The 27,205-nt window shown below is 41.8% G+C and overlaps 1 protein-coding gene across 4 annotated transcripts in view; it reads right to left on the reverse strand.

Moving 5' to 3' along the window:
- The window catches only part of TENM1 (teneurin transmembrane protein 1), a 385,653-nt gene that overhangs the window by 50,911 nt on the left and 307,537 nt on the right, over positions 1-27,205 (reverse strand). For all 4 annotated transcript variants that reach the window (XM_065411098.1, XM_065411097.1, XM_065411096.1 and 1 more), the window contains one exon: positions 16,395-16,549. In XM_065411098.1, coding sequence (XP_065267170.1) covers positions 16,395-16,549 — 155 coding nt within the window. The remainder of the gene's footprint in view (positions 1-16,394; positions 16,550-27,205) is intronic.

Here is a 27,205-nt window from a genome sequence, read left to right on the forward strand (position 1 = left end):
GATGTGTGTACTGGTGCTCAAATCTCCTAGAGGGGCCATAGTATCTCCTCTCTGCCCTTTTCATTGTGGGGTGAGGAAAGATGGGGTATGACACAACCCCTTGACTGGCTCCATAATAGCCTTATTGATTGACAGAGCCACCCTGGTGAGTTCTGTTGAAGCCAAAATATTCACCAGGTTGTGGGATTTCTCATGGGCTTCCTGGATATCCAGGACTATGGCTACTCTTTTTAATATACCCTGGTGAGCTCTATAATGATTTGGTGGGAAAGAATTGCTCACTGCCTCTACCACCTCAGCTGGTGATGAGGAAGAAGAAACACACAGATGTTGAAACAGGGTATGCTCTATCTCCTCTGCTGGAGGAACCACTGAGGTGGCTTCCACCGGTTTGGTACCAGTCCTGGTCTTGACAACAGGAAGATGTTGTCTCCAGTGCTGATGCTCTCGACATGTGTCCAAGGAAAGAGAATGAGGTGGATGACCTGGCAGGGGGACCAGAAAGTTCATTGAAATGTTCCTGGGACCCCATCCCTGACCAGGCCATTGCCCCTTGTCTGATGGTCATTGCTGAGGTTGCTGTGGGAACCATGGGACACACGTCTGTGACGCAGGATGCCTCTCCTGTCTAGCTTGGGATTCATAGGACCCAATCTCTGAATCTGAAGAAGACGAAGAACCTGAGTCTTCCAGTAATGGGGGAGCAGAACCAGTCAGTACTGAAGAGAGACAGCCAGAAACCAGGGATGGTGATACCGGAGAAATCATAGCTGACTTCTCCCTCAATGGTACCATCTTCCGAGGTAAGTAAAGTGTAGGTGGCATTGGCATCACATGCTTCAGAGAAGCTGGAGTAGGGTCCTTAGGCATTGGTACTGACTGAAGATCTTCCTGCACCACTGGGGAAACTGGTACCAAAAGATTAAGTAGCTCTTAAGTAGGTATCTAGCAGCTGCATACACCTCTGGTGTCAACAGTACCATTAATGCCTCTTGGCTCTAAGGTATCAGGAGGTAGCCTGAAAAAGCTGCACTGGGCACTTCAGGGGGTCAATCTCGACAGACCTGGCACAGGCCCTGGAGCTGACAACCATTTCCTAGTTGAAGAGTGTTTTAAGGAGTGCCTCCTTTCAGCATCTCTTCCAGAACCTTGCTTTTAGAAGGCTTCAGTATAATGGGTCATGTTGAGTGAAGTACTGAGTCCCTGGAGGTCTTGTGCCTCTTACTTGGCACCAGTGACAGTGATCGAGCTCTTGACCCTGGTAAGTCAGGGGGAGCACTCTGGACCGAAGCTGATGTACCTTGTGCCCACTGCGAACTGGACAGCTCTGAGAGTGGACAGAATGCCGCCTCCATAAGAATATACTTAAGCCTAGCCGCTCTGTCCTTTTTAGAGTGAGGCTTAAATCCTCTACAAATGTGACATCTGTCCCTCACATGGGACTCCTCCAAGTATTTAAGGCAGTTGGATTGTGGGTTGCTCACTGGCATTGGTTTGCTGCATGAGCGACATGATTTAAACCCCACAGATCGAGGCATGACTCCAGCACTGGTAACAAAAACTGAATTGGTCAGCCTACAGGCCTAAAAAACCCTACTTGCCAAAAACGTATGTCTAACTAATCACTACCTTAACTATAGACTATCTAACTCAGGGGTGGGCAAACTACGGCCCATGGGCCGGATCCGGCCCACGGGATTGCCCCCCGTGGTGCTGTGGGCCCCGTGCCGCTCTCAGAAGCGGCCAGCACCACGTCCCTGTGGCCCCTGGGTGGGGGGGGGCAGAGGGCTCCGTGGGTTGCCCTTGCCTCCAGGCACCGTCCCCCGCAGCTCCCATTGGCCGGGAACGGGGAACCGCGGCAATGGGAGCTTCGGGGGAGGTACCTAAAGGCATGGCAAGGGCAGCACACGCAGAGCCCTCCGCCCCGCCCCCAGGAGCCTGCCCTGGCCGCGGTGCATGCCGCTGCCACCCCAGAGCCCAAACCCCTCCTGTACCCCGCCCCCCCAACTCCCTGCCCTAAGCCCCCTGCCTGCACCGCGCACCCCTCCTGCACCTCAACTCCCTGCCCTGAGCCCCCTCGTACACCCCGCACCCCTCCTGCACCCCAACCCCCTGCCCTGAGCCCCCTGTTGCACCTGCACCCCTGTGCACCCTAATCCCCTGCCCTGAGCCCCCTCCTGCACCCCAACTCCCTTCCCTGAGCCCCCTCATACACCTCGCACCCTTCCTCTGCCCCAACCCCTTGCCCTGAGCCCCTTCCTGCACACCACACCCCCTCCCACACCCTGCACTCCCTCCCACACCCCAACCCCCTGCCCCGGCCCTGCATACAATTTCCCCACCCAGATGTGGCCCTCGGCCCAAAAAGTTTGCCCACCCCTGCTCTAACTAAATATGCAGCCACTTTATGTAAAAACAGGTATTTGTACAAGGAATGAGGGAAGAACTTGCAGCAGCAAGACTGTAATCACTGCAAAAACCACCATGTGTGGTAAGAAGGAACTAGAGGGTGGCTTTATACCAGCACAAAGTGGTGTGTGGCAGCTGAGGGTGCTTGGCTGCCCAGGTATTTACTGCAGAGGGAAAAATTCTCTGACAACGATATGCTGGGTGCACAATTCCCTACAGCAGAATGAATATGTGCAACCACTTGAAGAAGAATAAATGGAAACTTTTGTTTTGCTTTACACTGTCACCCTTGGGCCACATGTTGTGCAGCCAGACAGCACTTTTGGGAGGTGAGAAAGCCATGATTCTAAGAAGGCTGCCTACAAGTTGCTAAGCCTAGTTGTTTGGCTCAAAGGTTCCTTGAAATCAGATGTTTCCATTTGGACCCCAGGAAGTTATGAGTGTGGAGGGCCGGTGCAGTTCCACTACACAAAGTGGTGGAAGCTTTTGGGAAGCAGAACTTAGCATGAGCTTCCTGCATAGCTGAAACAGGACAGGCGTGGACAGAGGGTGGAGTGGAAGGATGTACCACTGTACAGATACTCTGGTGCCTTCTGCTTTAGAGAAGCTCCACTCCTGGAGTGTCTGGGAATCTGGGGCTAGAGGGGGGCGATGGTGGGGGAAGAGAGGATATCTAGGAGTGAAGCCACCAAATCTAAAAAATCCCCCAAAACCTGGTAGAGAAAGCATCGATTTTCCTGCTGAACAACTCAAGCCATTGTGAGCACATCACTCTAATGCTCTGCTTACAGCAGTCGGTTCCTGCTGAATACAGAGTCAAACTCAAGGTCTCTGCCTTCACAGTCAAAGCTTCCCATAGGCTTGGTTCAGGCTGCCCAAGAGTTTGCATGTCTCAGAGTAACCACAACCTCTCACAACAGCTACATTCTCCAGTCTGATTCTGCACTGACCCCATCACCGAACAGAGCTTTCAAAGCAAAATCTGGACTGGGTCTGTTGATCATGAGAGCAAGATTTGGGAGTGCCAGAGACAGAATTTTCTCAGCAGCTAGATCAAGGCTGTAGAACTCACCTCCCCACAAGGGACTCGAATGAATAGCAGCACTGCTTTCAAAACAAAAAGCAAGGTTCATTACTATGACAAGAACTGTATTGTGAAACAAGCAAGCCCAAGCAAACAAAAACTCCACCCATGCAAGGAGAAAGCGAGGAGGAGGAAAGAATTAGGTGTTTTGCATTTCTTGGTTACGGCAGGATGCCCATATGGAAAATTCCTATAGAATTTAATAGGGATGAAGCCAATAGGTTTCTGTAGAAATAGCTCTATAGAAATCATACTATAACCCTGCAGAATTTAATAGCAAATACATTCCTTTTTACAGTTTTTTAAAAAAAATCATCCTATAGCATTCTAGAGCAAGGACGGAATCCTCTAATAATATGCACAGAATGGTTCAAGAGAACGTATAGAAAAGTCTGCATTTTTCTATTAAATTCTATAGCACTTTTCCAAAAGAGTATAAAAAAGACCAGCTGACACAGGGTGATTCCTAATACTCAACCTCATTACACTTGGGTCAGGTGCTGTGTCCAGAAGATGTGCCCAGATGTAAAAATATGATCATGTAAAATCAAGGAAAACATAGTTCCTACAAGATTATTGAGATTAGATTGACAAGATTCAAACCTCCATAGAAAAAAGCCTCAAGGTTCATTTTATCCACTAAATCTTGTAGATATTCTGGAATCTGATTTTTCATACATATTTACATAATAAATATTTTAACTATACAAAATCAATGTCATTTAAATAGCTGTCATCCAATATTGAAAGCAAACAAGTACTGCTGCTTACTCTCTAAACAATCAATAAATAATAACTAGGCTGGTTGTATTATTCAGCACAAACAAGAGACTGTATTCCGTGTAGAAACACTCAAAGATGATTAATATTCACATTATAAGGGGCTTTTAAGGAAACACACTGGAAAATGTTGGAATCACAACCCAGCTATTGAGGAGTCTGCTTGTTTCAAGTTGATATCAGCCAGGGTGTTTGTTACTGCTGTGGTATATGTTTGTACAGACATTAAAAGGATCAGTTATAAAGGTAAGCCTGGAGCAGATATGGTGCTGCTGTGACACAGACCAGTCTATGACAGTCAATTTGCCAATTGTGCCAATATCCAGCCTATAATCAGAAAGCACAGGGCTCAAGATAAGATAAAGACATGCCCAGTTTCCTCCATACAAACTCCAGGGCCAAGGCTTTCAAAAATAGCAGCCTAAAGTTCAGTTCCTAAGCCCACAGTTAGAAACTTAAGTAAGTGGTATGATTTTCTAAATAGCTAAGCAGCTAGCAGCTCCCCTTGACTTGGTAAATCTTGACCCCAAGGTCTAGGAGAGAGTGTAATGAGTACTTAAAAACTTCAGCTGATTACAAGAGTAGTTAACATTCATCCTCATTATTATTAAACAGAATCAACAAAGTAAGACCCTGATCCTGCAAAGACTTAGCCACATGCAAAACTTTACACATTTTGAGTAAAGTTACTGACTACAAAGGGTCTACTCCCAAGGCGTGAAGTTAAGCATGTACATTAAGTCTTTGCAAGACTGTGACCTAAACACACTTCAGAGCACTGGAACAATAATTCTAGCATTTTTTCCAGCATGTTCCCCCTTCCCGTTTTTCTCTTCTTTCCCTATTTTTTCAGTTCCTCCTGTTTCTCTTCCCCGCTTTGCCTCCTCTTTCTCTTTCCTCCCAGTTCTCAAATCTGTCCCCCCATTTTTCTCTCTTCTCACCTTCCAATTTCTTTCTTTCCTTACCAGGAAACCTAGAGAGTTTTCCTTACCTCGCTTAAGCAAATAGCAAGAGCCACATCTTCCTTCTGGCTGCTAAGCTGAAACATGATGTTGCAAAACAGAGGGACTGCTCACAAGTCATACAGGGTTTACAGGATCGGGCCCTATCTTGCTACCCAAAACTTTGGCGAGACCTTTTATTAAACCTTCCTAGGTGTGTATTACAGTTTATGGTAGGAATTGAAAAAGTGAGACGGTCTCTTGAAGCTAGTGATATGGATTCATAAATCTAGCACTGAAGAGTCATAAAGAAATCTAATAGAATCTATTCAAAGATTTGTTTGGGTGTGAAATGTACATACAGATGGAGAACCTAACAGTGTCATGACTTTCATCACTTCTCACTCCATGCTGTTCAGTTTCTCATTTTAGTTTGAGGGTTTGATTGAATGGATACTGAATGATGTTCAGCCATTTATGATTTTCCTGCAATGTGACCTACATTACTAAACTTCTTAAATTAATTCTCCAAAGTGGCATATCATTTTGCATACCCTACCTGTCCCAATGGAATCTATCAGCAGGAGATGAAGGCCCAGTTTGAAAAAGCAAAATGTCCTTCAGATGTTTTAGCTAATTTGCTTGTAAATGTGATGGTTATTGTCAATAGAACATATTGTACAAGATGTTGCTCACTATTGTTCTATTTGGATTTCTCTCTGTCTCGAATTTTATGATGCAGGCCTAAAAATTTAACCTCTTACTGGTATTCTATAGTAGGGCATTGGCCAAATTCTTCCTTGACACTCACCTCTTGCAACCCCACTATCTCTTTCTCTCTTGACTCTTAATATAGAAGGAGCTTCTCTTCTCTTTCACATTATTTTGTTCTTACGTCTGCTCCCTCACTTGCCATGTTGTAGCTGCTCTCTGTGATCTCCATCCTTTATGTGGCTGTTCTCACTCTCGCTCTCTTTCTGTTGACTTCAACCAGGTCACAAGGGTCACTTAGGGCAGTATTTAGTCCTATGTCTAATAAAAAGCAAATCTTTTCAGTATTGAACTCTCTTTGGTCTTACCTCATTTTGTACAAGCTTCGGTCTTGAGATCCAAAAACTATGAAGGCAACAAGGGAATCAATACTCTGTAGAGTTCTCTCTTGCTGACGAGCTACAAAGTCCTGCTCTTTGGAACTTGTTCATATTACTGTATTGTTTTGACAAGATCTACAGAGCTCCAGATTCCCCATGGCACTTAAAGCAATTTGCAGGTCAGAAGTATTGCTGTACTATTTTTTTTTTAAAAAACACCCTTATGTCATTGATCGCCTACCCTGTTGTTATGTTTTCAATTAAGCAACTAGGTCTAACCTTCATTTAATTGGCTTTGAAATGCAACTCTTCAGTTGGAAACTATTTAAAAATTCACTGTGCTGATTATAAAATTATAAGCCTAATTATCCTCTGCACTTACACTGGCTTTACACCATTGATTTCAGTCAAGTTACTCCTGATTTATACCATGTGAGAGGAGACTCTGACACCCCAGAGTGAAATCCTGGCCCCATTGAAATCTATGGCAAAACTTCCCATTGACTTCAGTGGAGCCAGGATTTCAATCCAAATATATGATGGAGCTCTGCAAAGAGGGAAATGCCAGCTCTGGTGATTGCTGTGCTCAGAAATTGAGGATTACCATATTCTCGGTTTGGAACCCTAGGATTGTGCCAGTCCATGTAGCTTCTCTCATCTTAACTTTGCAGTGCTTCTGAAAGCCAAACTAGACTACATTAGGCATCTTGAAAGGTTTGGACTACAGACAGTGAAGCCAGCTCCCAGGAAATCTTCAGATTTTTAATTCACTTAAAACAAATGAAAGAAGCTTCATCCCTGGATGATCTTTGACTAAATATATACAGATTGGGCTGATTTAATAATATCCACAAACCCACTGGCAGGAATACAGGTTACTCATGAGACACAGCATGCACAAGAATGCCAGGCCTTCTAATCTTTTAAAAAAAAATCCAATATATATTTATTATACCTCCATCAAATCTCACCCTTTTAATTCTTGGTCAGTGCTTCTTTTTGCTGTTCCGTCACCTAAGCTGTGTTAATATTCCCATCCCATTCAGGTCTTCTGGGGATAGAGGTTCATCTGACAAATATTTTTGAAGAGCCAAAACCTTGCCTTTGTATACAAGTAACAAAGATGTCTGCAAGGGAGGTTCACAGGTGCCAGGATGGGTTCTTCTAGCTCCACTGGCCCTGCCTCCAGAACACTCCTGCTAGCTGTGATGAAGTGAGCCCCCTTGACAAGATGCAGTATTGGTTGAAATTCTCTCCTGCGCAGAGGGCCAGCACAAGGCCTACTGGCCACTAATGTGATTCTTAAGCCCTCAATATAAAACTTAAGTGGCACTTGAGCAGTGCTCAGGCCTACTGCTGAGCGTTCGCACAGGGGTGACTTTAACTCTATGATGCACAAGGGAGTGGGGGTCCTTCACAGCATCAGAATATCTCACTCCTCAGCTGCGCACCAATTCTACTGTAGTCAGGGTCCTCACCCAGCCACTTGGTGGCATATGGGAAGACAAATAGGTTTAAAGCAAACTTTGTTGTATCCTCATAAGACAATTTGAAAATTTGTTTTCATATAAGGTCTATATGCTGTATTACTTACAGACATTATTTCTGGGTTTGGTCAGCTTGGTGTCAGGCATCAGGTCTAGTTATCCAGTTATCTGAGAGTAGTTTGACAGTTTTTGCAAGTATCCCAAGGAGTCAAACATACTTACTCTTTATTTATAACTTCTGCCCAATATTTCATCTTAACAGAACAAAAAAATTTGACTTAGTCATCAATATGTGCCCTGTATAGGATTTCACCAATCTGGCAAAGCAATATCAAAAATCTATGGCAATGTAATTCAGTACTGTGGATACAAGGCCTCTGACACAAATAACTCATCAACTAGATTCCGTCATACTGAAACACTTTTTAACTGAGAGATGCACTCAAAGGTTACTCATGCTTAAGGAATGAAAAGTAAGGTAAGCAGCTAACTGAGATTTCATTCAGGTAGTTCAGGAACTACACAGGATGGAAGATAAATTACAAAGAACCCATCATTCTTTCTGCCTGCACACACGGAGGGGACGCTGCACTGGGGAACCTCCCTCCTGTGGAATGCCATCTCCATAGGTCCTTTCTCTCAAGATCCCCCACTGTACCTCCCGGGCAGGGCCAGCTCCAGGCACCAGCACAGGAAGCAGATGCTTGGGGTGGCCAATAGAAAGGGGCGCCACGTCCGGGTCTTCGGCGGCGGGTCCCTCAGTCCCTCTCGGAGGCAAGGACCGGCCGCTGAATTGCCAAAGAATGAAGCAGCGTGGTAGAGCTGCCGCTGAAGTGCCGCCGATTGCAGCTTTATCTTTTTTTTTTTCCTTCGCCGCTTGGGATGGCAAAAAAGCTGGAGCCGGCCCTGCTCCCGAGGTTGGGCACTGGGTGAAGGAGGCCCCTGGGCAGAGCATGGGACTAGCTGTTCCCCATATTGACCCCTGCCAATATGCCAGATTTACATGTGGAAATCTGGTGAGGCGTTAATGCAGTTTGAAGCTACATTAAATCACACTGAGTCTGCACTGAAACAGATACTCGGCAGGCCCAGGCTAGCACCAGCCAAGAATATCATTGAATATCACACTGTGCCATTAGGGATGGGGGAGAAGGGCAATGAAACCTCGAAAAGGGGCAGCTGTCTACATCAGGGATTCATTCCCCCAAGAGCCACAGGATATCCAAATTCAGGGGCGTCTTCCTTGTTCAGCCAAAGGTGGCATGATGGGGCTGGGGAAGAGGATGTCATGGGGTGGTAGGTGGGTGGATGCTGGGGTACATGGGGTGCTGTCTGGTCGATAGCGGTCTGGGGGCTGCATGTGGTAGAGGGGGTGCTGGGTGCTAGATGGGAAGATAGCTGAGGCTATCTGGGTGACTCTCTAGGTGGCATGGGGGCAGGAATAGGGCTGAACCCCTCACCCCCTTCTTTCCCTGCCAGCCATCTGCCTCTTCCAGCCCCTATTCCTTCCCTGCTCAGACCCAGGAGGAGGAGTAGAAAGATGAGAGGCTGAGGAGAACAAGCAGCAGCCCTCTGGTGGCCTAGAGGAGCAACTCCAGACTCTCTTTGCAGCCCAGCTGGATGCATGAGACTCCAAATGGGCTACGGGAATGGGTTGCAAGGCTGCCAGATGTGAGTCACACAGGATTCATAACACTTGGCAGAGCTGATGGTGATCCAAAGCCTATTGAAGTCAATGGATCCATTCACTTCAGTAGACTTTGGATCCGGCTGTGATTATATGTATACATGCCTGTGCATTATCAGTTTGTCTAGCTAGATCATGTCATATGTGACAGAGTGTGAGAGAGATGAAATATGACATCTACCATATAAAAACAGAGTAGATTTATGAAATCCTTTGTAGAAGTCAATGGCAAAAAATAGTCCCCCCACTTTTCATGTAACAGCAGCATATGCAGTATCTATGCTGGCAATTATCAGTGTTTATTGCCACTAGGAACAACAGATTTACGGATTATTTTATTCTAAATGTAAAGCAGAAAAAAATCCACTTTATAATGTGTCTTTCATAAATTTAGGTCTGCCAAGGATCTTTCTTTTCAGCACAGAGCAGATGAAGCATCTAATATTCCCTAAGTTAAATACTTCTGCGATAGCACAGATAAACAACATGGAAAAAGAGGACTACAATTTTTAGAAGAGTTGATTAAAATTTAGGAGTATTTTATTCAGTGATACTGTATTTACAGCAGAAATGTGAAATAAATTGCTATTTTGCAGTTGACTAATACAAACAGTCACTTGGGGCTTTTTGGTAGAAAAACTGTGGTCTTTTTTTGCTGTTCTTTCGTGAGGCCCCCAAACAACATGTGACATGTCTGTTTGAATGGTATTTCAAATTTATTGACAAGGTAATTTGATTGGCTCCGATGAAATGTTCATTCCTTCCGTCTGATATTCTAAAATCACATCCATAAAAACAAGTTTATTATTATTTAGGGGTCTGATTGCATAAGCCCCACAACCATTATTTCTATTTAAGAGTTTGACCCTGTGAGGTGCAGAGTTCCCTCAGCTCCCGTTAATGAAACGGGACTTACCAAAATACTAAAAGGGTTACGTCCTGTATAAACTTCCTTATGATGTATAGAGAAGGTCAGTAAAGAGTTCTTCCCTCCCTTTCCCAACTCCTAAAAGAAGCTCCTCCCCCCTTGTTTGTTTTTGCATTCAAAATGTGGGTCCTGATTACTGTTTTTCCTAAAAACTAATTGGAGAAATAGCAGGTTTATATCATCCATGGACAACAAAGAACACCTCATTATTTTACTTCATTTCTTTAAAGAAGGGACCTCAGTGAGAGTTGAAGGTCTAGAAATAAGGCATCATTTTTGTACTTTGTGGTGGGGTTTTTGTTTTGTTTATTGATTTCAAGTATAAGAGCAGCAAAATCCTTTGTCTTTCTGCAAAATCCTTCTTAATGGTGCTCAGAGACTTGGAATGTTTACGGTATCATCCACTAAACATGACTAGACTAACAGATCATCATAAGCCTCAGAGAGGGAGGACAAAAAATAAAAGGCAAGTTATTTTTGTACTGATCTGCTCAAATGAAAACAAAGTGGCTGTCCTCTCTCTGTTAGACAGAAGGGTCTCCAGCACAATTCGAATATAGAATTCCTACCACAAAATTTAATCAACATGATTAGGAAGCTTCCATAGCTCTTGAATTTACAGGAATACCACATATGTTTCCTAAATTACCTTTTAAAGAGATATGATTATTTGTATTGTCATACCACCTAAAGCACTAGTCATGAGCTTTTGTCCTATTTCTCTCTCTTGTAAAATGACCAAGCCATTAATATCCAAATGGAATTATTGTTGAGTTTAAACAGACACAAAGTAAATGCTGAAGTTAAACATGGTGAAAAAGGGGATTGGTCTCTGAACCACTTTACTCTTTTATCACACAGACTCTTCCTCCTCATAGATATTACTAGTGGCTGGGTTTTCTTCTCTGATCTTTCCTTTAATGTGTGAAGGAGAGGCAGAATTGTGTCCCAGAAGAAGTAGGATTTCCAATGGTACAAGTGGCTTAACTTTGTTAGTTAATACAAGAATGAAAATGTCTAAACACATAATAGGGAAGATGCTCAGCTGAGCAGTCAAAGTGGTTCCACTGAGTTGAAGTAAAAGGGTTTTAGCTTCACCAATAGCACAAATGTAGTGAAACTTCTCAGGAGATATTGCGGCTTCCTTCAGTCTGCAAATAGATCTATTATTCTGCTCAAAGAAATGAATGTGATCCTGCAACCCCTTTCTTATGTTCCACGCTCAACATTGTTCAAAAGTGCTTCATTCTAGAATCAAATTAATTTTTATATTGGCAGCTGTGTGTATATGCGTCTCATATTCATTGGCTCTTTTTTCTGTCTTCCGCATAATCTTCTATTGCATCTAAGTGCACCTCGGCAGAAGTCATGTATTTATCTGCTTTGTTTATTTTGGAAAACAGGTTCTCACATTTTCCTTCAAGGGAGGTCAGAGCATTCTTTAAGCTTTCTGTTCCATTCAATAGGTCTTCAAGCATGTATTTCATCAAATTGTCCCTCTCCAGACATTGTTGGTGGTATTGCCTGCCGTCCTTCTGACTGCAAGAGATTTGTCAGTGTTTGCATTTGTGACATCTTAAGTCATGTTTTAAATCAGTCCACTCAGCTTTACTCTCACTTTGCAGCATTCTCTCTCTCACCTTCAGCACATTATCAGTAAAGTTCCCTCTGGCAATTTACAATTAATTAAAAGAGGGGTGTCCAGTGCTTGGAATGCTCTCAAAAATGTCTCCGTATCTTGGGCTTTTCCCTCTTTCTCATCATTCTTACATGTATCCCTTAACTTGATCTGTATGAACACACTGTCACCATAAGTAAATCTTGTCACATTTTTGTGAAGGAGCAAAATATTTTGCAATGTTGCTTTGAATTTCAGGTGAAGCAACAGAATATATATGGAATCCATCAAGTGGAGAACTGCTGAAGAAAGGTTGATGAAGTGCAAATGTCAAGACAGAAAATCGTCAAATAAGAACTTTCATTTTAGAACACAGTGGTGACAGTTACGAACACTATCAATCAGTCAGCAGCTATCGCTTTGGCAAAGAGTCATCACCAGTGGAATTGACATTAGTGAAGGGACAAGGCCACGGTTTACAGGCTAAGGAAAAGATCTTGGGCTTGATTCTCCACTGCCTGGCACTTTGCAGTTATTTGTATTTGTATGGACTGAGTCCCGATTGGGTATAGAATGCTATCAAATACAGACCTATAGCATTTTACACTTTACACAGAAGAAATGACTAAACAAAGTGCATGGCAATAAAGAATCAGGCCACATATTTATCACGGGAAGAAGGTACATGATGGATTAGAAAGTGGACATTTCTACCAACATTCCCTCTTCAGCTTTCTCCACAGCAGTGAAGACAGAAAGAAGTAAGGCTTATATCATTGTTCTAGATTTTTTCTCTTTTACATGTGAATTTTAGCTCACTACAGAGTTAAATACTGTTAACATTTGCTAGAACCAAACATAATGTAGGGCCTGATTCACCTCTCATTTACAGTTGTAAATCCAAAGAAACTCCACTGAACTATAGCAGTGTAAAACAGGTGTAAGTGAGAGCAGAATCAGATCCTATTAAGCTTCCCCAACAGCTCTTTTGATTCATTTCAATTGTAATCAGTAAGAATTGTGATGCTTCAGAAATGGGCTTCTCATAAGTAGAGTGCATTAATTGTGCCATTTTTCCTGCCAGTTTGGTCAATTAGTCAAGTGATAATTACAGCCAGACTTTCAACAATGCTCAGAACCCACATTTGGGGCCAGATTTTCAGAAGAGCTCAGCTCTCATTTATGCACCAAAACAACTGTCCAGATTTTAAAAATAACCTAGCACATTGAGCTCTTGAAAATCTGGCCACTAGTGTCTCAAAGAGAACTGATGGGTGCTGAGTCCTTTTGAGAATCTGGCCCTTATTCTGGTATCTAAAAGGGAATTGAGTGCTTTTGAAACTCTGTCTTCAAATGCAGGTGCTGAGTACTTGAATATCTGGCCATGAACTTTTTTGAAAATCTGGCTGAAAACCCTAAATTCATTTGACTTGTGTTGTGACCAAAACAGAGTTCAGCTATGTTCTGTACAGGTAAAAGAGGAGCAAATTCATCACTTTACCATGCAGCTACCTCAACCCAATCTCCTTTTCCTTACAAACCCGGAATAACAATGCCTTAGTCAAGTCTGAGATGGAAGTAAGTGACATGTGCTTAGTGATTTCTAAGACATATTTCTGGTCAAAACTGGTATTGAAATATGTGACTAAACCCTTTCATAATCAACTCACCTATTAAAGTGAAAGCTCTATTTATTTATACCAGTATTTGCAATGGGCAATTGTACTGTGTGCTTACTCCAAAAGTACTTTTGTATTTCAGTAAATAAAAAAATATTGATTTTGAACAAGTCATTCATTTTATTGTCAGAGCAAATTAAGTTTTTAGAGTTGATTTTATTAACCTATTTCACAAGTTCCTCTAAACACATAATTTGTGAATAAACCACATATTCCTGATGTAAATGCTATTTGAGACTTAGCCAAATACAATTTAATGTAGCGATGAGGCAAATTCTGGTTTCAGTTACATTTATGTCACCTCATAACAGTCAATGGTGATATAAGGGTATAAAAGAGAGCAGATTTTGACCAAAAAAGACTAAATTATTCTCTCATTTACAGGCATGTAATTCAAGAATAAATTAATTGTCATCAACTTAATTCAAGAGTAATTTAATTGACATGCTGATTTACACCAGCATGACTGAAAGCAGAATTTGGTTCAATAATTCCACAGGACATTTAATCTGGGGCATTTACTTAGGGACTATTTTGCTATGTACCTTGAGAAAATCAATGAGATAATAATAAAAAGCAAGAGATGCTTCTATAAATCGCAGATACAAATTCCAGGGCTTGTATCTGGAAAGATTCAGTATATGAAGGGTGAGATGACATCATTTACAAAACGTATGCAGGATGGATTTAATACCTCATTTTGATTTTTAAAAAAGGAATTAAATCCTTTGGATAGCTTTTAAAAAAAACTTTTAGGTATCCTTTATAAAGCTATCATTTAATACCAATATCTTGAATATTTATTGGCATGCATTCTGGATTCATCTCAAAATTATCCTAGTCTATGCGGGAAGGATACATCTAGATCACTCAGTTTGTTGTAGCTTTTGCACCACTATGTGACGATAACCATGCAGTGAAAACCATTTCCAGTAATGAACCAGCTGGATTTATTCACCAGAACTCATTTTCGTTACTTCTTTCACAAATGAAAAGGAGCTAAACCTGTCAGAATGGCAGTGGGGGAAACGACACTGAATAGTAAACGAGCTAGCTCAGTGGTATGCTTTTCCTTACCCATGATACTGTAGATGTTCCCTCTGCCTGAGCTCCATGGAGTAGGACTCCATGCAGATCCAGAGCCAGGAAACGAGGCAGCCAGGGAGCAAATGTTCCGCATGATGTGATTCCCTACAGACCTTAGAGATATCTGATTTGGTAGCTAGTGCTACACATACACTGCAGGCAGTTGTTATATGTATATCCAAGAAGTAGTTAAAATATGCTCCATGCATTATTAACTCCCCCAAGGTCTCATTCTTGACTGCTACTGTGTAGCCATGGAGATGGCAGATAATAGCATCATGACTAGGGGCATAGGCAGCTGTGGGGAAGGCATGGGTCATCAGAGATTACATGAAGTCCACATGTATCCCAGGACATCCACTAGTTTGGCAATATGAATCCCTGCACTTTCTGTGGGAGACAAGAACAAAGTCTTCTCTCTGACAGGACAGGAATGGAACTCTGATTTGGATGTCTGAGTTTCCCACTCTATGCAGGTTTTCCCCCCATAAGGCTGAATCTGGCCCATGACCACCATTGTGGTTTCACAGTGAAGCTTGTTATATACAAACAAGGACATTATTCCTGCATTCCTTGTGTGCCTGAATCTCCCTTGAGTTCAAGCAATGCAGCATCAGGCCCTCACGGTAAACTGCTACCATTAAAATCCTTGATTGAAATTAGACACAGCTCAGATCAGATGAGTTCTCTATGTATCAGTTGTGGTTTCCAATGGCAAAATATTAAAATACACAGGAAAAAATAAAAACCAAAACCAACCCATTTGGCTCTACGTATAATCTCACACATACCATAATGTAACTGTTTTGAGTCCTTGACTCCCTTTAGTTGTTTGAAGCAGACAAATTTTACTTTATTTTGGAGCCAGCATTGAATAAGCAGAACCTGGCCTACACCATCTGCCTTTTAGAGTTGCTACCCATTAACTTTGAAAGGCTGGCTGTTTTGTGTATAAATGTCTGTCTGGTTTTTAATATAAACCAGATGGGGAAAGTGCCTTTTTGTTCAATTTCTGTTACGTTGTCTTTGAATTAAGAATTGAGAAGCACTTTAAAAATGTATTGAAAAGCTGTAGCTTCTGTATCCTTTAGCTGCTATTTTGTTAGTTCTTCCAGCAACCATCCATAGTGCTCCACAGCAGAGACCTGGACAGCAACAATATATCATTTTTCTTCTCTGTTAAGTGATGCAAGCACATCAGTGTCAGAAAGCTGGGCTAAAGGAAGGTTCTCAAACCTTCTATACAGATACTAATATCACCTGCTTTTAAAGGACACACCTAAAAGTAGCTTGTAACTTTTTAAAGCAATCAGTGTAGACATGTATATATTATTAGTATAAGCACCTGTACATACACATAATACATACATGGGCCACTCGGTAAAGTCATATGCATACTTTTTCTATTTATATTAGATATCTTAGATTTATAGTAATGATTTAAATGTAAGCTTTATACACTATCAAATATCACTACTGCTCTAAAAACATGTCTGAAATCTTGTGCCACCCAATGTTAACCGATTAACTGGGCATCCGTACATAGATACCCACTTCCACAATGTGCTGAATGGTAACAATGCATGAAAATCAGTGGTGTCTACCTGAGTGATGTCCATTCCGGAGTCACAGCTCAGTGGCTGCGTTGATGTAAGACCATTTGAACCTATTACTGTTGTGATCACACCACTTTCATCAATCTTCCGAATCATGGTACCATCAACAAAGTAAATGAATCCATACTTATCCACAGTGATACCTGTTGGTAGAGTAAAGAAAGCATTAATACTGGTACTATACTTAAACTATTTCTTCATCTGTGTTAATTCCAATTCCTCAGATTACGATAATCAGATTTTGAAAAAATAAATTTTACTTTCCACAAAATAATATAACTTTTTTATTTCAGATGTCAGCCTTCCTTACACAAACCCCACACCAAAGGGTCCCCATCCAGAGCCCTGAGAGTCCTTGACATATATTAAAAAACAGAAGAATATAGGGGATACAGAATAGAAATAGATCAAAACAGCAGCACTTCTTCCTACCACACATATACCTAGATTTATGATCTTTATCATTTGTCTTCATTTCACTCACTTTGGACAATTATAATTTATTGTATGTATTATAGGGGCACTTGGCAGCCCCAGTCAAGCTCATGACCCCAGTTGTTCTAGGTGCGGTACATACACAAAGTAGGAGACAATTCCTGCCTTGAAACCTTACAATCTAAACAGACAAGACAGACAAAGAATAAGAGAAAATCAGCATTATTAGCCCCATTTAATAGATGGGGGACTGAGATCATAGAGAGCTCTGTGGCAGAGCTGGGAATTGAGCCCAGATGTACTCAGTCCTAATCCATCACATTTTTCACACAACCATCCTTTCTTCAATGGCGATGTCTCAGGGTTTCCAACACAGCAAGAAATATAAGCTGTTTTTTTACTGAAAATGTTAACTGTCACAAAAAGCACTTCTAATCATATCACTTCTAATCTTATCTGATTTGGGAAATCCCTTTCTCCTGAAAATCTTGATATTTGGTTTAAACAATTTAATATCTTACTTTTAAACTTACCATAACTTTATAGCATCTATTATACACATTCAAGACATTTTTAAAAATGAATTGATTTCATGCTCCATGGGAAGGAAAGTTTGAAGATTTGAACAGATGAGTCAGACAGTGGCTTACATGCCTCATGATTTTGTCCTCTGAATTTAGCATGACTCAAGGCTGTTTGGGTGGGATCCACTAAGGAACTTGGGCGTTGCATTGCTGAGCGTCACAGCGCCTAACTTTTAGGTGCTTAAAAAAAATCACAGGAAGAACATTGCAATCCACAAAGATGAGTTGGTGTCTAGGCTCTCTTACACTGAATGGGAAGAAACTGGCACCTAAGAAAGCTATCCTTAAAGGCCAGCATATTGGACCGAGAGTTGTCTAAGCAATCCATGGGAGATGCTGATAAGAGGGGTGTACCTAAACCTGGGATTCAGGCAGATGCATAGGTCTGCTAGTGATTCATGAACAGAAACCCGCCACCTGAAGTCAGGCAGCGGTAGGCACCTAAGGCATTTCTTGTGGGAATGCGTTAGGTGCCTGTCTCGCTCCACACAAAACAGTGGCAGCAGGAGCTGGTGCGTTTAGCCCAATGGTTAGAGCATTCATTTGGGAGCCCCAGGTGCCGCCTCCTCCCCAGGGGGAGAAAGGATTTAAACAGGGGTCTCTCTCTCTCTGGGTGCTCTAACCACTGAGCCATGGGATATTCTGATGTGGGGCTCCTCAGTCTCTCCTGCTGACGCTCTTCTAATGCGGATTAAATAATGAAAGAGTGATTGGCGCAGGGGAACGGGGCCTGGGGCATCCCACCCCTCTCTCTCTCTGGCCCAATGACTGTTCCATTGTGAATAAATACTTAACGTGTCATTGGGCCAGAGAGAGAGAGAGAGAGAGAGAGAGACTCTATAGGTCAGCAGTATAGGGAGGTGGGAGAGTTGGGTCCAGTCTCTCTGCTCCAATTGAGCTTTCATTATTTAACCACAGTGGAACAACTTCAGCAGGAGAGACTGAGGGAGCCCCATAACAAAATATCCTAAATTCAAGGATTAAAGCCCCCCCCCCGAGAGATGGGAGACCCCTGTTCAAATTCTTTCTCCTCCTCTGACGGGGTGGGGTGGTTGGGAGGGTGGGGGAAGAAACTGAACCTGGATTTCCCACATCCTAAGAAAGTGCTCTAGCCACTGAGTTAAAAACTATAAAGTGGGCAACCACCTCCTCCAGCTGAATTTTTAATGCGATCCAATTTGGTAGATGGCCTCTGAGCACGCCTAACAGATCAGGCCCTGCATGTGATTTAGACAGCCAAATGCCTTTCTTACCCCAGTTTGTGATTCACTCTGGAGCTTAGGGGGAGCAGGGGGGACAGAGGCATCTGGGCACCTAGAGGGAGGCAGTAGTGCACATGCTCAGAGACAGAAACATAGGCACCTATGGAAATTTTACCCTGAATTTTACCCCTGAAAACTTAGGCGCAGAGTCTGGGCTGCAGGGAGGTGCTGGTCTCTGCTAGTGATCCATGAACTGGGGGAAGACAGGTGTTCCTCTGCCTAATTCCCACGTGGGGCCCAATCCAGTAGGTGTGCTCAGAGACCACCTAATACCACACAGCAGGGAAGGTGGCTCTCCCTTTTAACCTTTAGCTCTGTGGTTAGCATACTCACCTGGGATGTAGCAGGCCAGCAGTTCAAGTCTCCTTGGGAATGCTCTAGCCACTAGGCTATGGAGTATACTGATTGGGTCTGATCCCTCATTCTCTCCTACTGAAGTTGATCCACTTTAATTGAATAATGAAATATTAATTGGTCCGGAGAAAGGATGAGAAGCTTAATCACTGGCATAAAGGTTATAAAGGAGGTCCTCCCCCTTTACATTGAGTCAGGTGAAGCATGCCTACCAGATCGGGCCCTGCATGTGACTTAGGCAGACAAACGCTGGGGCTGGGCAGGACACCTAGAGTGAGACAGTAGCGTGCATGGCCAGAGCAGGAACATAGTAGCCTACGGTACTTTAACCGCAAAATCTTAAACACTGACTTTAGATGCCTACAGGGGTCAGCAGCAGGTGAGGGGGAATTTGATGCATCACAAGTGACACCTAAAACCGGGACTTAGACACCTAAGTCCTTTGTGGATCCAGGACTGAGGGCATACATTGAAGACAAGAGGGTTGCACATGGTGCCAATGAGGGAAGACTTTAGCCTTCATAAGCTTTTTTTTTTTTTTAAATGAAAATGCACAAGAAGGATGTTCAGATGCTGGTAGTTAAAGCATGTTTTTACGAGCCACCTGACCGCCTTTGCTGTGGAGTCACTGAAGACAATAAGAGAGCCACTTTTCAAAGCAGAACTGAACATTAGGTTCTTTTAAACAAAAATTTACTTTAGTGTAAGACTGCAGTGAGTTCAGTTTTGGGCCCCTTATGCTTTGGGCTACCGAAGACTGTAATCAGGGCAAATCCTCAGGGTTGTCTGAGAATGAATTCACCCTGGTGCACCACTTAGCCCCACATAAGCCTTCAAAACACTGATGAAGTAGGACATAAGTGGTGTATAGATCCTGTGCCAGCCATTTGCACTGGGGTGAATCTCTCCTTGACTGAATGTTACCATCTGAGTTATAACAATCCACATAATTTGGGCCTTGCTATTATCATAGTATCATTGCCATGAAGCATCAGAGTGAAGGTTGACACACAACTTATTCAGCCTATAGATATTTTTTTAAGATATTGAAAAAAATGGAAAGGCCACTACAGCATGAGCCATGCTTCCCCAGCTAAATAGCCTTGAGTTTTAACAACCACTTTCAAACAAGAAAGAAATCTGGTCACAATTGAAGTGTATTTCCTATGGGAGTGCATTCCAACCTATTAAAAACAAAGACAGGATATGCAAAGTAAATTGCAAAATCTCTTTTGATATGTAACAATGAGCTGCAGCTCTCCCCCCCTACCCCTCCCAGTCTGGATATTAATGACTATATAACAAAGTAATTAACATGCAAATTTGACAGCCTTTCTCCACATATCATTCCCAAGGGAATACAGATGCAAACAAACAAACAAAAAATTACACACCGGTAAGTTTCTATCTTTGGTAACAAAGTGATAACATTTTTTTACAGGGTTTTTCAACCAAAATTCACTGAGCGCCAAATTCTGACCCATAATTATGTGTCGGGAGGGTTTGCATTGGTATTTGCTCCTCCATAAACTAGCTTTGCAACAGCTCAACCAATTCTGAAGATAGATTAGCTGGGTATGGAGAGGAAATGGATAATTGTTTTGAGCCCACCCCATAATAAGGACCAGTAGAACAGCTTTGGGGCAGGAAATCTCATATAAATGAAGTTATCCCCTTCCACTCCCACACTTTGCAGGTCACATACTTTGACTGTTGTCATAAGGGGCATCTGCCTGGAGAGAGAGGCAAAGTGGAGTAGGGATACCTAACCAATAAAAATCACATAAAACCCTAGGTTAGAGGGCTTGGGGAGTAACACAGGGAGGCTGTGCTGTGTATGTGTGTGGTTTTTGTTTTTTTCCCAGGAGTGAGAAGGGACTGCTGGTGAAGGGTGGGGATAGTAGTTTCTCTGACCCCTGCATTTACCAGGGAGATATCTCACTCAACCCCTTTCCATGAGGCTCCCATGTTCTTTTTACTTTAAAAATACATACTGTACTGTTACTGCCACCAGGGCTAGAACTTGGGCTATTAAGAGGGCATAAGGAGTATCATATGCAGACATTTTTACATTTACATGCCCTTAAGGATGATTCTGCATGCAGGAAGTTTTTTTTCAGCCCCTGTCTATGCTCCATTTCAGAGTCGTCAGTTGTAAGTGAGATTTTCAGTATTTGTCCCCTGCTAATAGTCAGGTGGAAGGAACTGCCTCTGTGGAGTCAGGTAGGCTCTGCACATGTGTATCACCTCCTTGATCTTATTTCTGGAAGTTCAAGTGTCTTGGACTCTGACCTTTGGAGGAGGAATTGTGCAGCTTCATAACATGATAGAGGGATATGCTGGATTATTAGCTCATCTGGGTTGGACAGCTCTGGGCAGGCTCCATGCCATGGATAATGCAATGCCAGTATCTAGCAGTAGGACAGGTGCATTTTCAGTTTTGTGCTATTTTTCTATGTGAACAGATGGCTGTATTGGCTACGTGGTATCCATTAGATAACAGTCCAAAATTATGCATCAGTGAAAGAATAGAGCTTGTCAACTGTGTAACTGAGAGTGAATTTCAAATATGGGCTGAATAAGAAAACCACAGAAACCTTAATGCTGGGAATACACTCATCTACAGTTGTCAATAGAAATGTAGTTTCTGTGTGCATGGAGTGAGTGGATACAGCATAGATCTGGACAATGTCTCCAATACTTGACTCATACTATGTGACTTCCTAACACTGCTGAAAAAGTTACTCCATTGGTAATCTCTCCAATTAGCACACTGCACACTCTTTAGTGATGATACAGTGAGTATCTTAAAATAAGGAAATTCATCTGTTATCCCTCAAAGATAAACCAATTGGCTTAGGAAGTCTTTAGAAATGGATTTGGAATATATTGCATCATCAGCCTAGAATACAGTAACATGGGAAATAGAAGGCATAAGTGGAGGACAGCAATTTTGGGTATATTTGTTAAAGTCAATGTGCCAGATCCTCAGCTGGTGTGAACTGATGCACAGATGTGGACTTCAGTGTAGGTACACCAATTTATACCAATGGAAGAGCTAGTCCAAGACCTAGGCAGTAATATTGATATGGAACAAATAATGTGAGTACTGAATATTAGAGGAAAGTGTCTTTGTATTCGAAACATGGGAAATGTTGTTCAAGGTCACAATACCCCTACCAAGGTCAAAACTGCACAACACACAAATCCCCCGATAAGAGTAAGGTAAGTTGGTGGGAGAGCACCTCCCGTCAACACAGCGCGGTGTAGACACCACGATAAGTTGACCTAAGCTACTTCAACTTTAGTTACTTTATTCACATAAGCTGAATCCTGCCCAGATGCTGATACGATAGAGCAATTTTCTTTTATTTCTTGTTGATAAACACCTGGCAGATACTGCATCCATTGACGAGGTGCAATAGATAATGAAAAAATAGGAAACAGGAAAATAAAGATAAATATCAAAATATTTCCAGTGCATTCATTATTAGATATTGGATTCACTAGAAACTCCAGTAGTTGTCTTTTGCATGACATTTCATTTATCTGCACTACAAAAACATACCTCTAACCCTTTTGTGACATAGCGTGTGATGCAACACAGGACCAAGTACCATTAACTGTTGTTCAGAGAGGAAGTGAGAGAAGGAACTGATGTGTTAAAATGCTCTAACTACAAACAGAAATCTTTCCCACATCCAAGTTCAGAGTTAAAAAAGCTAATTTCAGGCATTTCATTTTGCAGCAAAAGTAAAAAAAATTCTGTATAACCCTCAGGTCTGTGGAAGACATACTCACGTCTGCTCTGCTCTCCCTATGCAGCTGCAGCTGTACCAGAGGTTGTAAATACCTTGCAAATGGCTGAAAGAATTTCCTGAACACAGGGACTCCATTTGGCTGCTGCAGGTGGCCCCACACTGGTGACCTCACAAGCTGCAATGCAGGGGTCATGCCAGGGTGGAGACAGGGTGGGAGGACAATCTTAGCTGATGCAAGCCTTTTCTGAATCAAGGCCTAAGTGCTTATGTGTAAAATTTGGGGTTTTTTTTGCATGTGTAGCTGGGAAAGGGGGCCACCATAGCAATCATCTCCCTAATACATTTGCTCACAGTGGGGCTTCGGTCATTCTGAGAAACACCAGCCTTTGTAGGCAGAATGGAAGAGAAGATTTAAGGACTTTTGTAAGTCTCTGCTTAACCTATAGGCTCTTGATGGCCATTGTGAATTTGACTTTTACACGTTCTTAGAAGACAGCTGTCTCTTAATAACTGCTTAGGACTTTCTTAGATTGTAAGCTCTTCTGGGAAGAGAACGTGTCTTCTAACGTGTGTAAAGCACATGAATGCCACTGGCACTATATAAATATAACATTTTCGTATAGTTGAAATTTCAAAAGACTGAGATAATATGCTATGTATTTCTCTTTTTCACATAACAGGTATATATTCTAAAATGTTGTGTCTGTAGCAACTCTAAGATTTATGAATAAAATATTGTCATCCCATCATTCATTTCAATTTGCTTCAAATATCCTTAATTTGTCTACGGTATTCTCATTTGGACTTTGTGGGACTGTACTGGGAAAGGAAAAAGGGAGTGAAAGAGAGTTACATGGATGACAGAAAGAATACAACACAAGAAAAGAAAGGGGAAGAGGATTAAAGGAGAGGGAGGGAGTAAAGAAATGAAGAAACAACAGACCGTGAAAGCAATGGAGGCAAAGAGGGGGTAATATCCTCAGGAAAAAAAGAATGGAGTAAAAGAAGCAAGGGAGATGTAGTAAATTACATTGGAAAATGAATTAAACAGAAAGTTAAGTATCAAAATGGTACTATGAAACACACATTATATAATGTTTGACTGTAGGTTTTACATTCTATTTCTATTTTTATTGATTTAACACTGTTTGAACTTAAGTTGTGCTGGAATGAATATGATAGATTTCAAATGCTTCTTTGGTTAATGTTAAGTCATCTCTGCCCAGCAAAACGTTTACCACTGTTGAAGATTCTGCAAGTTACTCTGCAAAGTTGGACTCCTTCACTGGCATGGAACGCCATGTAAGTCAGTGAGGCTGGCTCCAAGAGGCAGCAGAAGTCACCCCATGCAGAGCATCTTGCATGACTATTAGGTATTTTTTAAAAGTCTGAAAGGAGAGGACCCTCCTTCCCCCACAATGGTTTTATTCCTACAGGAAAATTACTAAGTATTTTATGGAATGATGTCTGAGCTTCTTGTAAAGTCTATTAGTTGCTTCACCAGTTCCTAGCTAATGCTTAACTTCTTGCACTGTTCATTGCTAAAGTGACATGATTAATAATGGCAAGAAGGTAAACAAAAAAGTAAGGTATACAGCTGTATTGTGAATGTGAAGCTCATAGAAATAGTCAAATTGCCTACCAGAAATATCAAAGCAATATTGGATCTGACTCTCCTCTCAGACCGTTATTACACCAGTGTAATCCCATTGTCTTCAATGGAGTTATTCTCAGTTATCACAGCTTAAGTGATACAGGAATCAGGCGCTGTGTCTTTAAGACTGAATTGGATAACAAGAATAGTAGAGCTTATAAAAGTTTAAATCCTATCTTCTCCAATTTTAGTTTACTAGGAGGTGTCCTGAGGTCCTTACTCAGACAAATTCCCAGTGAAGTTGGTAGAAGTCTGCCCGAGTAGGGAGCAGGTAAGACCTGGTTAAGGATTTGGCCCTATGTCTTGAATGTGTTCAATCTTCAGGTCTATTTTCATAAGCAATGTGCCTAACTTTATTGAAATGTTAGCTTTTAGTGAAAAAAGAAATAAGAGCAACTGTTTTAAGCAACCATATTTAGGACCAAATTTTGCAAGTGGACACACACGAATAACTCTTGTCGACTTTCACTTCCGGTGGATTCAGGCACAAGCATCTGAGAGCCAAATTTGACCTAAAATAAATATCTGTTTAATCATTTTAATCAGTCATTGTGTGAAATGAAAATAAATATGGATTTACTGCTACTATTGAACAATATGGAAGTTACAGATGGTATTGTTTTAAAAAGTTTTCCTACACAGAATAAGGTTGTCCTGTTATAACTTAAATGTTTCTAACAGAAGATATCTATCTACCTTGTCCAGTTACTTTGTTTTGCACATAAATACACTAATTACAAATATAAATGACTGATTAGACAGATAATTGGTCATATGCAAAGCACAATTACCACAGATGTGTTTTCAACTGTGAAATTGCATGTAAATATTATGCATATACATTTTCGTGCATACAGTTCTAAGAATGAGGCTTTGCAGCCTCTGGGGAATCAAGCTAACATTCATTTAATCCACATTTAATAGTGAAAATTCAATGCAAGAAATTAGTTCCACTATGAAGCCATTTTCTTGTTTCTTTCACGCTCTAGCCAGCTACTCTACATATATTGTTATTTTGGTAAATACATTATTTCTGGTGAACTAGAACTAGAAAAAGTAATGGTGGTGAGAACAATATGGTACACCCTTCCAGAGTTTTTACTTTATACTTTTTGCACATTTTAGAACTTTGCAAATAAGCATGTTACTTTGAATAAAAATTTCTAAACTTCTGAAGAATTTGTACATGAAAACATCTTGAAGTACTGGAGAGGACTGATAAAAGAAAATGTGTTACCTTCTGTTGAAGAGAGACTGAATTTAGAAGGAACTTGCTATTCTCATAAAACTTTTAATAGGAAGAAGTGAATCAAATTGGTTAATTACCATTTTATGGTTGGTAAAAGGGCAAATTACATGCCATCCATTTCTAAACTTCTAAATGTCTCTGGTGCTGCTAATTAAAGCTGCCATCTAGAAACTACTAAAGCAATTTTATGCAATTAGTTATTTATAGGTTACCATAATACTCCACTCAAAATATGATTCAAGTGATTTGCAGTCTCTTGCTTTGTGATCTCTGTCATCTTTTCACTTTTAAAGTGTTAGAAGCAAAGTGCTCAACTATTCTTTATTAGCTGGAACACTTCTTACAGTCCCTGGACATGAATGTTGTTGCTCTTTCAACAGATGCATTTAAAGGAAGAGATGAAATAACAAAATATGAAGTGCCAATTCTGGAAGTAACAAAAATGTCTTATCTCTAACTTGAGCTGTAATAATCAGACTCAGATTTACTCTGGCTATCAGAAAAATGAGTTTCTATTTCTCTTGCATTGAAATTAGGACAGGATTAGACTTGGGAAAACTTGCTTTTCAAGTAAGATCAAATAAAGAAAACCCACATGTTCTCCATGACTGCCAAGTTCCTGAAAATGGAAGATATTGGAAAATGATTGGAGAAGAAAAATGTAACTTAAGAATGCTATATTGGGACTCAAGGATATTGAATGAAATAAGAGAAGGTTACTCACCTCGTGCAGTAACTGAGGTTCTTCGAAATGTGTGTCCCTATGGTTGCTCCACTTCAGGTGTCAGTGCATCCCGGCGCCGTTGAGCGGAGATTTATGGTAGCAATGTCCGCGTGAGGCGTGCGTGCGCAGTATGTGTCTCATACTGCCGTTGGTGCTGGGTCTGGCGCATGAACGACTCAAGTCCTCCAGTTCCTTCTCTGCCGCAGAGTCCCCACTGCGAACTCTGAAGTAGAGAGGAGGCGGGCAGGTAGTGGAGCACCCACAGGGACACACATCTCGAAGAACCTCAGGTACTGCACAGGGTGAGTAACCTTCTCTTCTTCTTCGAGTACTGTCCTTGTGGGTGCTCCACTTCAGGTGATTGTAGAGCAGTGTCCCTCAGAAGGCAGGACTCGTTTGAGTCATGGAGGTGAGTACGGTTAGACTCACTATGGCATCAGCTCTGGAGTCATGAGTGATTGCACAGTGCTCAGTAAATGTGTGGATGGAGGCCCAGGTAGCTGCCTTACAAATCTCTAGTATTGGAACATTGTGTAGAAACACTATTGAGGTTGAAACAGATTGTGTAGAATGCGCTCTAATGTATGGTAACACTGTTGAATGCATGTGGAGATCCATTTAGACAATCTCTATGGATATTGCGCAGCTTTTCAAATGCTTGAAGTAGAAATGAAAATTCTAGGAGATTTCCGGAAAGGTTTGGTCCTTTAAAGGTAACATGCTAGCGCACACCTAACGTCCAATGTATGCAAAACAGCTTCTGTTGGAGTACTGTG

Source organism: Emys orbicularis, chromosome 9 (genome assembly GCF_028017835.1).
Source record: "Emys orbicularis isolate rEmyOrb1 chromosome 9, rEmyOrb1.hap1, whole genome shotgun sequence".
Classification (NCBI taxonomy): domain Eukaryota; kingdom Metazoa; phylum Chordata; order Testudines; family Emydidae; genus Emys; species Emys orbicularis.